Source organism: Pristiophorus japonicus, chromosome 4 (assembly GCF_044704955.1).
Source record: "Pristiophorus japonicus isolate sPriJap1 chromosome 4, sPriJap1.hap1, whole genome shotgun sequence".
NCBI lineage: Eukaryota > Metazoa > Chordata > Chondrichthyes > Pristiophoridae > Pristiophorus > Pristiophorus japonicus.
This window is the reverse complement of record NC_091980.1, coordinates 41,508,178-41,524,114: the sequence shown is the minus strand read 5'-3', so window position 1 is coordinate 41,524,114 and position 15,937 is coordinate 41,508,178. Positions and strand designations below refer to the sequence as shown.

The window sequence follows — 15,937 nt, the reverse complement described above, 5'->3', positions numbered from 1 at the left end:
CATTATATTATGGTCACTATTGCCTAGATGTTCCCCTACTTTTACTTCTCATATCTGCTCTGGTTCATTCCCCACAGTAGATCCACTCGTGAATCCTCCCTTGTTAGGCTTTTTACATGTTGAGTTAGAAAGGAGTCCTGTACTCATTGTAGGAACTCCATTCCCCTATCCCCTTTACCTATCTCTTCTGTCCAATTAATATCTTGCTCCCAAAACAATTTATAAACACAGTATCAAGTACCTCAAATTTGCATCAACTGGTGTGGTACTGCTGAGATAACTACATAGTCAGCAACTATGACACTGGACAGTTCTTGCCTAAGGCTTACCTGAAAATTGCACACTCCATTAAACTTTAATCTTCCTCACTGTCATATATATGCCAAGAGAAGATTGGTAAAGATTCCTCTGTGCCCTACATGCATTGAAATTGTAAACCCAGTCTTTATAAAAGGGGCTATGATCATTGCAGAAGAGTGCCCACAGAAAATCTTCATCTAAAGTGAGGCAAAATGAAAATTACTTACCATTTTGCTTGGTGATGACTGGAGTTTGATTTTGATGTTGCATTGTATCTCTCTGCAATTAAAATCTCATTATTAATATATAATTCTAATCACTACCAAAAACAGTTTAAGGTCTTCTATTATGTCCAGTAAATTTGTACCCAATTTAAAAGATCGTGGACGAAGGCTCCCTTAATCCCTGAGTGAACATGCCCAGAGAGTAGATGAACCAGACCAAGATGGTCGAGAGAGAGAATGCGCGAACCGGATGGACACAGAGGGAGGGCCGGAGAGAAAGAGAGGGGGGCAGGGGCGAGAGAGAGACAGAAAGAGACACTAGAGGGTGGCATGTGTGCTCATATTTGCAACTTCCCATGGAGCAAGTTGCTGATTTGTACTCTGCAGCTAAGACAATTCTTCAGAGAAAAACTGCAAGCTGAGTAATCCTGAACAGTTCACATGATCCACTGCGAACTACCAGTTACAGAGCTGCATTGACAAAAGTGAGGGCTCTATTGGTCAAAGAATTAAAAAAAAATATAGCACAACTTCGCCTTGTTGTATAAGTTAGTGCTTCATAATCATGGTTTATGAAATTCAGCAACTTGTATTTATAGATCACCTTTAATGTACAAACATGTCACAAGGTGCTTCACAGAAGCATAATCAAATAAAAATTGACACCAAACTAGTGGAGATTATGGGTCCAAGTTTCCACAGGATAAAAAATGGGCGCCCCTCCGAGCTAGGCGGCCGTTTTACGCGCCTAAAACGGCGCCAGAAGAAAAACGCGCTATTCTCGAGCGCTTTGCAGCTCCTTGTCTGTTTGGTGCGGCGCCCAGGGGAGCGGAGCCTACACTCGCGCTGATTTTGTAAGTTGGAGGGGGCGGGTACTATTTAAATTAGCTTTTTTCCTGCCGGCAACGCTGCGCGTGCGCGTCGGAGCGTTCGCGCATGCTCAGTGTGAAAAAACATTGGCACTCGGACATTTTTGTAGTTCTTTGTAGCTGTTTAATTTTTGAACATTTTTTAATAAAATCACATTGCCATCAGCACATCAGCACTGAGGCTACCCTTCTCACTGTCTCCTTCCCCTCCCTCCCCTCGACGGCAACAAACGGCTCTCTCCTTCCCCTCCCTCCCCTCCCCTGCGCGGCAACAAGCCGCTGTCTCCTTCCCCTCCCTCCCCTCTCTCCACGGCAACAAGCCGCCGTCTCCTTCCCCTCCCTCCCCTCTCTCCACGGCAACAAGCCGCTGTCTCCTTCCCCTCCCTCTCCCCTCTCCACGACAACAAGCCACTGTCTCCTTCCCCTCCCTCCCCTCCCCTGCACGGCAACAAGCCGCTGTCTCCTTTCCCTCCCTCCCCGGCAACAAGCCGCTGTCTCCTTCCCCTCTCTCCACGGCAACAAGCCACAGTTTCCTTCCCCTCCCTCCCCTCTCTCCACGGCAACAAGCCGCTGTTTCCTTCCCCTCCCTTCCCTCTCTCCACGGCAACAAGCCGCTGTTTCCTTCCCCTCCCCTCCACGGCAACAAGCCGCTGTCTCCTTCCCCTCCCCTCCACGGCAACAAGCCGCTGTCTCCTTCCCCTCCGCGGCAACAAACCGCTGTCTCCTTCCCCTCCCTCCCCTCCACAACAACAAACCGCTTTCTCCTCCCCCCACCCCCCCTGCTCAGCGGCACGAACGGCTTTCTCCCCCCCCCCCCCCCTCCCGCTCAGCGGCACGAACGGCTTTCTCCTCCCCCCCCCCCCCCCCCCCCCTCCCGCTCAGCGGCACGAACGGCTGCAGAATTTTCCCTGGCTGAAGCACTTTCACACAGGTAGGAAGATGGTTTATTTAATCTTTTCTTTGCTTATAAATGTTTATTCAGGTTGGATTTATTTGTATATTATTTGTATAAGTATAAATAAGGATTTATTATAGAATTTAATGACTTCCCTTCCCACCCCCCCACCTCGTTCTGGACGCCTAATTTGTAACCTGCGCCTGATTTTTTAATGTGTAGAACAGGTTTTTTTCAGTTCTACAAAAATCTTCACTTGCTCCATTCTACTTTAGTTTGGAGTACGTTTTCACTGTGGAAACTTTCAAATCAGGCGTCAGTGGCCGGACACGCCCCCTTTTGAAGAAAAAATTCTGTTCCAAAGTAGAACTGTTCCACCTGACTAGAACTGCAGAAAAAAAAATGTGGAGAATTGCGATTTCGAAGATAGTCCGTTCTCCACCAGTTGCTCCTAAAAATCAGGCGCAAATCATGTGGAAACTTGGGCCCATTAAGAGGGGTGACTAAAAGCTTGGTTTAAGGCAGTTTTTAAGGAAGAGAGCGGAGTGCAGGGAAGCAATTCCAGCTTTGCGCCGAGACAGCCGAAGGCACAGCTATCAATGATGGAGTGAAGGGAATGGGGGATGCATAGGAGGCCAGAGTTGGAGAACCCCAGATAACAGAGAATTGTAGGGCTGGAGGAAGTTACAAAGATAGAGAGGGGTAAGACTAATAAGGCATTTGAACATGGTCAGTGAGAGCAGGATTTGTAGCTTATAGGCTACAGAGTTTTTGATGAGCTCAAGTTTATGAAGGATGGAGGATGGCAGGCCAGCCAGGAGAGCATCAGTATGATCAAGTCAGGAGCAACGTTCCCTCTCCTCTAAGCTGCACAGCCACGCAGCTCTCTGCCGGTCCCTTGCAGCCCAGAGCTGGCTTTTCTAATGTTAAATTTCACATGAAACTGTGAATGGGCTGAGCAGCCCCTTAAAAAGATCGTGCTCCACAAAAAATTAGGGGGAACATTGGTTAGGAGGTGATAGAAGTACGGATGAGGTTTGAGCAGCAAATGGGCCGAGGTAGGGATAGCATCAGGCAATGTAACAGAGGTGGAAGTAGGCAGTATTTGTGATGCAGAGGACATGCATTTGGGCACTTAGCTTGGGATCAAATATGGCATTGAGGCTGCACAGAGTCTGGTTCAGCCCAAGACATTTGCCACAGAGGGGGATGGAATCAGTGGTAAGGGAACTAAGTGTGCGCGGCGGGAGAAAAAGAGTAGAAAGACAGATGAAATTGTTTTGGCATTTATCTGGACGAATTTGGCTATCATAATGGCAAGAGTGGAACCAAGCAAGGGCAATCCGATAGCAGGACAGAGGAAAGGCTTTGCAAAAAGGATAGGGTCAGCCTTGGCTCAGTAGTAACATTCTCAAAGGTAATGGGTTTCAAGCCCCATTTCAGAGATTTGAGCATGTAAACTAGGTTGACACCATCGTTTAATATTGAAGGAACATAGAAATAGGAGTAGGCCAATCAGCTTGTCGAGTCTGTTATGCCATCCAGTTATATCAAGACTGATCTGTACCTCAATACTATTTAACTTGCCTTTGCTCCATATCCATTGACACCTTTCACCTAACAAATATCTATTTATCAATCTCAGTCTTGAAAATTTCAATTAATGCAGCATCAATATCCACCACTTTGTGGGGGAAAAAGGTCTGGATTTCCACTGACCCTTGTGTGAAAAAGTGCTTTCCGATGTCACCCAACAGGCGGAGCTCTAATTTTAAGATCGTGTCCTTGTTGTGTAGGAAGTGCTGCACAAAGATGCCCTTTTTTGGATGAGAGGTTAAACCAAAGTCACATCAGCCCTCGCAGGTGGACACATAAGATCCATAGCACTATTCAAAGGAGAGCAAGAGAGTTGTGCAAGTGTCCTGACCAATGATTAGCCCTGAAATCAACACCACCAAATCAGATTATCTGGTCATTTATTTCTGCTGTTTGTGGGACCTTGCTGAGCACAAATTGGCTGCTGAATTTGTCTACCGTACAACAGCGACTATACTTCAAAAATATTTAATTGACTGATCTGCTTTATAATGTTCTGAGGAAGGTAAAGTGACTATATAAATGCAAGTTCACTTTCTCTTTCAATCTTTGGTCAACATTTGCACTTCAATTATATTAATACTTTGGATTTTACCAGGTAAATAATCCATCAGATAATTATGAAGTATTTATTATTTTGTCCTAATTGCCCCTTGCATTATTGGATATTTCAGTGTCACTGCATTCTTCTGAATCAATAGAAAAAAGGTACTTTCCTGGCTAGCCAATCTTAAACCACTATAAAACTATCCTTAATCAATAATGAAACGTTAACCAGCAAGAAACAAAATCACCAATCAACTTTAATTTTTAGCACCCCATTTTTGTTTGCTCCAAACATTCACGATTACCTGACATGTGACCAGCTCTCTGCTTATTGTTGGCCTTTAACCAGTTAATAGGCATGTTACGACCAGCTCCTTAATTACTTGCCCTCTAATGTTTCCTACCTGTTGTGAAGGAGTGCCTAGCTTCCCTCGGCTCTCACCACCGGACCTTGCCAGATGGTGGGCACTGCAGAACCTAATCTGCACCTGACCATGAATTATGCTGCCAACCTGACTTGGAATAAAAGTCTCATCAGATTCTGCAAGACAAATTATCTTTTCAATCTTAATGTAGCCTGAAAGTTGTAAAAGGATGTGGGCAACTGTTAACCATTAAGATAATTTAGTTTTAAAATCACTCCACATGGGTGGGCAAGATACAACTCTTATTTTGGTAAGATTTTAAAAATACTAGTGGATGCACATGGAAATAGTGAATTGGGAGCATATAGTAGAATTTTGAGATGTGCGCTGAGACAGTGTAGTAAATGGATAATAGTGGCATTTCCTGATTGTTTTGATTTTTGGGGGTAACTTCAGTGTTAGAATTTTGGTGCTACAGATACACAAAAGTGTGGTGTGCGTTATTTTATAAAGCTAAGAACATTATATACCATGAACAAACAGAATTAATTATTCTTTTGTTGAGGTATAGGTGTCTATTTCAAGAGTTTAAAAGTCTAATATTAAGTAAACACTAGTTAAGTTCATACACTGGTCAGTTATGATGATGCAGACTATCTTTCTCTGGTATGAGTTGTGGCTGAGTAGGTAGCATGCTCACCTCGGAGTCAGAAGATTGTAGGTTCAAGTCCCACTCCAGGGTCTTGAGCACAAAAATCTAGGTTGACACTCCAGTGTAGTGCTGAGGGAGCGCTGCTCTGTTGGAGGTGCCATCTTTCGGATGAGACATTAAACCGAGGCCCCGGCTGTGCTCTCAGGTGGACGTAAAAGATCTCATGGTACTATTTCGAAGAGCAGGGGAGTTATCCCCGGTGTTCTGGTAAATATTTATTTTTGCGCTTATTTGTACTGCAAAAATGGGCACCATGCTCCACCCTTTATCTATGATTGGTCCCCTTGGAGGATAAGCCACACCCTGAAGTTTCACAAGAACGTGTAACTGGAACCGCCTATCCCAAGGTCTCACTGACTTTGTAAATTGTAACTCAATCCACTTTGACTTCCTGAAACGACAGAGGATAGAGCTCCCCAGAAGACAGCAAGGGTCAGCCGAAGTGCATACCTCCCCCAGCTGAAATCACATACCCCAGCGCAAGTGAATGCCTCCCCCAGCCGGTGCCTAAACCCCGTGCAAGTGCTTCCCTAGCCCAGCCAAAGTGCCTTACCCCAGTGCAAGTGCATAGCTGGGGCAGGCATTGTGTACAGATTGTCAACAGGTTTATTGGGTATGAAGTAAATAGTGAGAGTGTCATGACTTCCGGATATCATCCATTCCAACAATGTCCTTTGTAGGGGGTTGGAAGAACGTGTTCCATCTTTCAAGAGTTCCCTCTCTCCCCTCCCCCGCCGCCGGGATCCCTTACTTCCCACTCACCCCCCCACCCCCGACAGGGGGGGGGGGGGGAGGGGCAGAGAATGTCGGGGGGAGGGGCAGAGAAAGTCGGGGGGAGGGGCAGAGAAAGTCGGGGGGAGGGGCAGAGAAAGTCGGGGGGAGGGGCAGAGAAAGTCGGGGGGAGGGGCAGAGAAAGTCGGGGGGGAGGGGCAGAGAATGTCGGGGGGAGGGGCAGAGAATGTCGGGGGGAGGGGCAGAGAATGTCGGGGGGAGGGGCAGAGAATGTCGGGGGGAGGGGCAGAGAATGTCGGGGGGAGGGGCAGAGAATGTCGGGGGGAGGGGCAGAGAATGTCGGGGGGAGGGGCAGAGAATGTCGGGGGGAGGGGCAGAGAATGTCGGGGGGAGGGGCAGAGAATGTCGGGGGGAGGGGCAGAGAATGTCGGGGGGAGGGGCAGAGAATGTCGGGGGGAGGGGCAGAGAATGTCGGGGGGAGGGGCAGAGAATGTCGGGGGGAGGGGCAGAGAATGTCGGGGGGAGGGGCAGAGAATGTCGGGGGGAGGGGCAGAGAATGTCGGGGGGAGGGGCAGAGAATGTCGGGGGGAGGGGCAGAGAATGTCGGGGGGAGGGGCAGAGAATGTCGGGGGGAGGGGCAGAGAATGTCGGGGGGAGGGGCAGAGAATGTCGGGGGGAGGGGCAGAGAATGTCGGGGGGAGGGGCAGAGAATGTCGGGGGGAGGGGCAGAGAATGTCGGGGGGAGGGGCAGAGAATGTCGGGGGGAGGGGCAGAGAATGTCGGGGGGAGGGGCAGAGAATGTCAGGGGGAGGGGCAGAGAATGTCGGGAGGGGGAATGGGAGGGCGTGGAGAAGACAGTGGACAGGTCGGGGATGGGGCCTAAGCGGGGCAGAGAACCAGGGCCTGGGTGGAGTCTTGGGCCTCTGGTCCTGCTTCTCAGCACCACATGGACGGAATGATTCGGGGCCAGGAAGGGGGAGTGGTGTGAGGCTCGGAGCTTGACAGCGGGGTGAGGCTTGACAGGTGCATGGCTGTCAAAAAAAGTGCAGTACAAATACTTGCTCTAAATATTTATCCCTCAATCAACATAACAAAAAACCAATACAAAAGCAAAATACTGACGAAGGATCATCGACCACAGGTAAGGGTTAGGACAGATAGTGAATGGGTGACCAAGAGACAAGGCAAGTGCAGGAAGGTAGTGCAGGAGTCCCCTGTGGTCATCTCGCTCCAAAACAGATGTACCGTTTTGGATACTGTTGAGGGAGATGACTTACCAGGGGAAGGCACCAGCAGCCAGGTTCATGGCACCATGAGTGGCTTTGCTGCACAGAAGGGCGGGAAAAAGAGTGGGAGAACTATAGTGATAGGGGACTCTATTGTAAGGGGGATAGGAGTTTCTGCGGTCGCAACTGAGACTCCAGGATGGTATGTTGCCTCCCTGGTGCAAGGGTCAAGGATGTCTCGGAGCGGCTGCTGAGCATTCTGGAGAGGGAGGGTGAACAGCCAGTTGTCGTGGTGCATGTAGGTATCAACGATATAGGTAAGAAGCGTGAATTTAGGGAGCTAGGAGTTAAATTAAAAAAGTAGGACCTCAAAAGGTAGTAATCTCTGGATTGCTACCAGTGCCATGTGCTAATCAGAGTAAAGGAAGCAGGATAGTTAGAATAAATACGTGGCTTGAGCAGTGGTGCAAGAGGGAGGGATTCAAATTCCTGGGACATTAGAACCAGTTCTGGGGGAAGTGGGACCTGTATAAAAGGGATGGTCTGCAATTGGGCAGGACTGGAACTGATGTCCTGGGGGTAACATTTGCAGTTCGGGAGTGTTTAAACTAATATGGCAGGGGGATGGGAACCGATGCAGCGAGACAGGGCGAAGTAATATGGAGTCAGAAACAGATGGTAGAAAGGTAAACAGCAATAGTGGAAGACCGAGTAAACAAAAGCAAGAAACAAAAAGGGCCACATTACATCATAATTCTAAAAGGACAAAGCGTGTTAAAATAATAAGCCTGAAGGCTTTGTGTCTTAATGCAAGGAATATCCGTAATAAGGTGTATGAATTAACTGTGCAAATAGATGTTAACAGATATGATGTGATTGGGATTACAAAGACGTGGCTTCAGGATAGAATAAAAGGAAAAGGAGGTGGGGTAGCATTGCTGTTGAAAGAAGAGATTAATGCAATAGTTAGGAAGGACATTAGCTTGGATGATGTGGAATCTATATGGTAGAGCTGCAGAACACCAATGGGCAAAAAACGTTAGTGGGAGTTGTGTACAGACCTCCAAACAGTAGTAGTGATGTTGGGGAGGGCATCAAACAGGAAATTAGGGGTGCATGCAATAAAGGTGCAGCAGTTATAATGGGTGACTTTAATATGCATATAGATTGGGCTAACCAAACTGGAAGCAATACGGTGGAGGAGGATTTCCTGGAGTGTATAAGGGATGGTTTTCTAGACCAATATGTCGAGGAACCAACTAGGGGGGAGGCCATCTTAGACTGGGTATTGTGTAATGAGAGAGGATTAATTAGCAATCTCGTTGTGAGAGGCCCCTTGGGGAAGAGTAACCATAATATGGTGGAATTCTACATTAGGATGGAGAATGAAACAGTAATTTCAGAGACCATGGTCCAGAACTTAAAGAAGGGTAACTTTGAAGGTATAAGGCGTGAATGGGCTAGGATAGATTGGCGACTGATACTTAAGGGATTGACAGTGGATGGGCAATGGCAGACAGTTAGAGACCGCATGGATGAACTACAACAATTGTACATCCCTATCTGGCATTAAAATAAAAAAGGGAAGGTGGCTCAACCGTGGCTATCAAGGGAAATCAGGGATAGTATTAAAGCCAAGGAAGTGGCATACAAATTGGCCAGAAATAGCAGCGAACCCAGGGACTGGGAGAAATTTGGAACTCAGCAGAGGAGGTCAAAGGGTTTGATTAGGGCAGGGAAAATAGAGTACGAGAGGAAGCTTGCAGGGAACATTAAAACGGACTGCAAAAGCTTCTATAGATATGTAAAGAGAAAAAGGTTAGTAAAGACAAACAAAGGTCCCCTGCAGTCAGAATCAGGGGAAGTCATAATGGGGAACAAAGAAACTGCAGACCAATTGAACAAGTACTTTGGTTCGGTATTCACTGAGTACACAAACAACCTTCCGGATATAAAACGGGTCAGAGGGTCTTGTAAGAAGGAGGAACTGAGGGAAATTCTTATTAGTCGGGAAATTGTGTTGGGGAAATTGATGGGATTGAAGGCCAATGAATCCCCAGGGCCTGATGGTCTGCATCCCAGAGTACTTAGGGAGGTGGCCTTGGAAATAGCGGATGCATTGACAGTCATTTTCCAATATTCCATTGACTCTGGATCAGTTCCTATCGAGTGGAGGGTAGCCAATGTAACCCCATTTTTTAAAAAAGGAGGGAGAGAAAACAGGGAATTATAGACCGGTCAGCCTGACATCAGCAGTGGGTAAAATGATGGAATCGATTATTAAGAATGTCATAGTAATGCATTTGGAAAGAGGTGACATGATAGGTCCAAGTCAGCATGGATTTGTGAAAGGGAAATCATGCTCGACAAATCTTCTGGAATTTTTTGAGGATGTTTCCAGTGGAGTGGACAAGGGAGAACCAGTTGATGTGGTGTATTTGGACTTTCAGAAGGCTTTTGACAAGGTCCCACACAAGAGATTAATGTGCAAAGTTAAAGCACATAGGATTGGGGGTAGTGTGCTGACGTGGATTGAGAACTGGTTGGCAGACAGGAAGCAAAGATTGGAGTAAATGGGTACTTTACAGAATGGCAGGCAGTGACTAGTGGAGTACCGCAAGGTTCTGTGCTGGGGCCCCAGCTGTTTACATTGTACATTAATGATTTAGACGAGGGGATTAAATGTAGTATCTCCAAATTTGCAGATGACACTAAGTTGGGTGGCAGTGTGAGCTGCGAGGAGGATGCTTATGAGACTTGGATAGGTTAGGTGAGTGGGCAAATGCATAGCAGATGAAGTATAATGGGGATAAATGAGAGGTTATCCACTTTGGTGGTAAAAACAGAGAGACAGACTATTATCTGAATGGTGACAGATTAGGAAAAGGGGAGGTGCAATGAGACCTGGGTGTCATGGTACATCAGTCATTGAAGGTTGGCATGCAGGTACAGCAGGCGGTTAAGAAAGCAAATGGCATGTTGGCCTTCATAGCGAGGGGATTTGAGTACAGGGGCAGGGAGGTGTTACTATAGTTGTACAGGGCCTTGGTGAGGCCACACCTGGAGTATTGTGTACAGTTTTGGTCTCCTAACTTGAGGAAGGACATTCTTGCTATTGAGGGAGTGCAGCGAAGGTTCACCAGACTGATTCCCGTGATGGCGGGACTGACATATCAAGAAAGACTGGATCAACTGGGCTTGTATTCACTGGAGTTCAGAAGAATGAGAGGGTATCTCATAGAAACGATTAAAATTCTGACGGGTTCAGACAGGTTAGATGCAGGAAGAATGTTCCCAATGTTGGGGAAGTCCAGAACCGGGGTCACAGTCTAAGGATAAGCCATTTAGGACCAAGATGAGGAGGAACTTCTTCACCCAGAGAGTGGTGAACCTGTGGAATTCTCTACCACAGAAAGTTGTTGAGGCCAATTCACTAAATATATTCAAAAAGGAGTTAGATGTAGGGGGATCAAGGGGTATGGCGAGAAAGCAGGAATGGCGATCTGAAGTTGCATGTTCAGCCATGAACTCATTGAATTTCGGTGCAGGCTCAAATGCCGAATGGCCTACTCTTGCACCTATTTTCTATGTTTCTATGAAACGCTAACTGTTTCTCTCTCCAGATACTGCTCGACCTGCTGAGTATTGCCAGTATTTTCTGCTTTTTTAACAAAAAAACCCAGATTATTTGCTCAGTATCACATTGCTGTTTGTGGGAGTTTGCTCTTCACAATTGGCTGCCACGTTTCCTACATTAAACAGTGACTACACTCCAAAAAGTACTTCCTTGGCTGTAAACGCTTTGAGAAGTCTGGTGGTTGTGAAAGGCGCTATATAAATGCAAGTTGCTTTTCTGTTACTGCAGTTTGCCTGTACCTTCAAAGTGACTGCCTTTTCTCCTCATACCTTTTCTTTAAAGATGAAACAGAAACTTGTACAGGTATTAGTGTGTGATGTCTGAAGTGTACGATTTCCCCTGCCGTTTCCCTCAGCAAGTTGGATGATATGCAATTTTCTACTGACAGGAACATCACACCATGTAATCATAGAAAAATTACGACAGAAGGAGGCCATTCGGCCCATCGTGTCCGTGTCGGTCCAGCCTAATCCCATCTTTCAGCACCATAGCCTTACAGGTCACGGCTCTTTAAGCTCACATCCAAGTTCTTTTTAAATGTGATGAGGGTTACTGCCTCCACCTCCCTTTCAGTCAGTGAGTTCCAGACCCCCACCACCCTCTGGGTGAAAACAATTCTCCTCATCTCCCCTCTAATCCTTCTACCAACTACTTTAAATCTATGCCCCCTGGCTATTGACCCCTCTGCTAAGGGAAATAGGTCCTTCCTACCCTCTCTAACTTGGCCCCTCATAATTTTGTACACCTCAATTAAATCTCCCTCAGCCTATCCAATCTTTCCTCATAGCTAAAATTTTCCAGTCCTGTAAACATCCTCGTAAATCTCCTCTGTATCCTTTCCAGTGTAAACACATCCTTCCTGTAATGTGATGACCAGAACTCTAGGCAGTGCTCAAGCTGTGGCCTAACTAGTGTTGTATACAGTTCTAACATAACTTCCCTGCTCTTATATTCTATGCCTTGGCTAATAAAGGAAAGCATTGCTTTTGCCTTTTTAACTACCTTATCGACCTGTCCTGCTACCTTTAAAGGATCTATGGACATAAACTCCAAGGTCCCTCTGTTCCTCCACACCTCTCTTGCATCCTCCTATTTATTGTGTATTCACTTGCCTTGTTGCACCTCCCCAAATGCATTACCTCACTTCTCCGGATTGAATTCCATTTTCCACTTTTCTGCCCAACTGACCAGTTCATCGATATCTTCCTGCAATCTAAAGCTTTCCTCCTCATTGTCAAAAACACAGCCAATTTTTGTATCATCTGTAAACTTATTTTTAATGCCTCCTACATTTGTCAAAATCATTTATACTACGAAAAGCAAGGGACAGACAGCCTCCCAGTCGTAAAAACACCCGTCAACATTACCCTTTGCTTCCTGACAGCAAGCCAATTTTGGATCCAATTTGCCACTCTCCCTTGGATCCCATGGGCTTTAACTTTTTTGATCAGCATGCCATGTGGGACCTTGTCGAAAGCCTTGCTAAAATCCATGTAGACTACATCAAACACACTGCCCTCATCGACCCTCCTTGTTACCTCCTCAAAAAATTCAATCAAGTTAGTCAGACACGACTTTCCCTTAACAAATCCATGCTGGCTGTCCTTGATTGATCTGTGTCTTTCTAAATGAAGGTAATGAAGACTAATATATTATGGATAAATTAAAAACATCCCATTTTAAATAGCTTTAAATACTTACTCTGCCCTGGTATACTGTAGTTAACATGCTGAGATTCCTAAAAAAATAAAAGACAATACAAGATGTGAAACGTACTGCAACTAAAATGGTCACATTACGTCTGGAAATGGAACAAACTCCTATGGCCCAAAGATGTTCCGTTGACTATCCAAATTTTATGCAATACAGGCCTCTATAATCCATTGTCATTCAGGAAATTTTCACAGTACATTTTACCTGTAAGATCATATGCATATTCTGTAGGATTTTAATCACAATACATGTTGTAAAACAGTGCTGGAAGTAAAGTAGCTTTTTAAAGTTACTTGCAACCTTGACGATTAGGACTTTTTTTGAACTCAGTGAAATGAACTTTCCACTCACCAAACTCTTAATTGAACTTTAACCAGAGAAAATGAATCCTAAAAGAATTAAAATGCACAAGAATCTAGTCAGTGGGGTAGAGAAGGGCAGCTACAGGCCAAAAAAGGATCAGATGCAGCATGAAAGCAAAAGAAAAGAGAGAGAGAGAGAGAGAGAGAGAGAGAGAGAGAGAAAAACACACCAAGGTTAATTCCAAGTTGCAATGATTTTCGACTTGCTAATGATCGAAAGTAGTAGAGTTTCCTCAAGCTAACTAATAAGTGAACTTTCTAGATTTGCTGTAAAATAAATACATCTTAAATATAAAACAGATGTCTGTACATAAAATACATTTAAAAAAATCACATTTCCCTTTGTTGTGTGTTAGTGGAAACATTCAATTTTGTTGATAACATTTGAGCCTCTTCTCAGGAATGGAACATGAACTGTTCAAAGAAATACTCAATATCGGCATTAAAATGCATTTAAATTTGAAGTTTGGCAGGTTGCATGTACAGATTTTTCTACTAAAAGGATACAAAGATACTCAAGTTCCCTTTCTTTGTGAATTCCTCTGCAATGCCTTCCTCACACACCTGCAGTGTGCTTGTCCTTTGACACTTCTTCATTTTCTCACTGAGCAGTCCCTTTTTCTTCTCCCACAGCATGGATTCACATCTACATTATTTCTTTCCTCTCCTACATCATATAAATTCCTCTGTTCTTGTACTCTTCTCTTGACCCCAATTTTAAATATTTCATTTCTGTCGAGGTAAACACAGATACCCACCTTGGTTGGAAATGGAAATTTTGATGGCTCAGCCTTGCACGGTGTATGAATTGCTGTCAGAGGTGGTGGCCAGGAGTGAGTCATTTCCTACAGCACACAGTGTACAATGGGTCATAATTGTATTCCTTGACAGAAGGCTCAATAGTAACTCCTAATTGGCAGGTGATTTATGCAAGTTTTTATCTAAACTGAACCTGATTACAGCTCAAACATTGTGGAACTTCAACTATCTAATATATGAAAAATCTCACATCTGCACAGTCAGCATTTTTCATTATAAATATGAGCAAAGGAATATTTATAATGAAAACTGCTGAGGTGAATTTCCCATGCATAATGCCACAGGAGATCAACTAAAATTAAAGATACTTTACACATTTTCTCAGTATTTTTTTTAACTTTCAGATCTCAATGCAAGTGCGTATAATGAACTTTGCAGTATTGTACATTTGTAACAGGAAAACAGTATTAATACGACGATTAACAAAAGCTTACTTTCAGTCCTTCCACCCATTTTGGCTTAGCTTTCTGCACTACTGTATCAATGTTGCTCTTTAGTTACCCCAGAAAGTTCAGTTTAGTAAAATGGGAAAAAAATTCCTACCACTCATTATCTCCACTGTAAAACAACTGCACACTTTTCACAGGAGATTCAGCTGGACTGCCAACCATGCCCTCTGGGGCTGCTTTTACAAAACTGTTGGGAAAACTTTAATTCACACGGCCATCCCTGCAGTGCAACTAAAGTGGATAAATGTATCACCTGCATTGTACTGAGCCATGCAGATCAGGATTAGGCAAAGTTTGATCCTGCTGTATGCTAAATTCGGCCACAGTGGGAACACTATAATTGCCCTCAGCGCTGAGGAGGAGAAAAATATCTGCTTGGATTACCGCTCATCACTATCCTATGCCCCTGTATGTAAAGCAATTATGTGAACACAGGATTGGTCTTGGTTACAATTATACCCCAGCAGCATCAGCACCTAGAATAAGCCAGTGCGCCTTCAGGAAAGGCGGGAGTAAAGGGGAAGGGAGGTAACAAACACAAATGTCAGAGTAGATAAGATAGGAATACTGACACCCATGATCATAATGGACATACCTTCAGAATCTCATCCACACAGCTGGCATCACCTGACACAGAAGACTGTAAATTTCAAAAAGAAATAAATGTAATTTTTGCTCACCAACAGAATATTTTATTTGATGATTTCATGCCTTGTGTCTTATACTGACATTGCTCCTAAACCATCACCAATACCAAATGAGTAAACCAATAAACTAGTAAAAGGTAGGCATTAAAAAGCATTCCATGAAATAGTCAAAGATTCATGTAATAGCCTATTTTAAATACCATGGGCCATAAAGCCTCCTAGAATCAAAGTAACATAGAAATGTATGTCTGGTGAAATAATTTGGGAATTTTAAGAACGTTCTCATTCTATAGTACCAATTCTATAATTAATACCAAAATAATCCTTCCTGTAAAAAGTATTGGTGATAACTTTCAAAGAAATCCACTTTCTTTCCCTTGCTACCATCAGACATCGTCAATATGCTGGAGCCCATTGTCACCAAGTTTTGAATATGGCACTGCAATTATTCAAACAGTAACAAATAAGCTAAGCAGATTTCAAAATAGTAGGCTACTGTTTGTCAATGTGGCCAAATAGCTACCCAGCCACACCTAATTTACTCTAGTTCGAACAAAAAGCAAAACCTGCAGATGCTGGGAACCCCCCCAGAAAATGCTAGGAACATTTCAGGTCAGGCAACTTCTGTGGAGAGAGCGGTGAAATTGACGTTTTGGGTGCAAACTCAGTGTCAAAACTCGGAAGCTCCACACCTGAAACATCAATTCTTCTGTTCTCTCCAAAAAGGTGAAGCCTAACCAGCTAAGCGTTTCCAACTTTGTTTTCGTTTCTACTTTAAAAAAAAAATGTACATTTTAGTCCTCTGTTTGATGGCAGCATTTTGACAGTGCTTATTTACTCCCATA

The 15,937-nt window shown here is 44.6% G+C and overlaps 1 protein-coding gene across 9 annotated transcripts in view; it reads right to left on the bottom strand.

Annotated features, from left to right (window-relative positions):
• The window catches only part of aff4 (AF4/FMR2 family, member 4), a 123,997-nt gene that overhangs the window by 43,463 nt on the left and 64,597 nt on the right, over positions 1-15,937 (bottom strand). For 7 of the 9 annotated variants that reach the window (XM_070878120.1, XM_070878114.1, XM_070878113.1 and 4 more), the window contains 4 exons: positions 15,041-15,085; positions 13,936-14,022; positions 12,804-12,840; positions 528-579 (listed from right to left, as the gene is read on the bottom strand). In XM_070878120.1, coding sequence (XP_070734221.1) covers positions 528-579; positions 12,804-12,840; positions 13,936-14,022; positions 15,041-15,085 — 221 coding nt within the window. The remainder of the gene's footprint in view (positions 1-527; positions 580-12,803; positions 12,841-13,935; positions 14,023-15,040; positions 15,086-15,937) is intronic. The other 2 variants (XM_070878118.1, XM_070878119.1) reach the window with 1 other exon arrangement.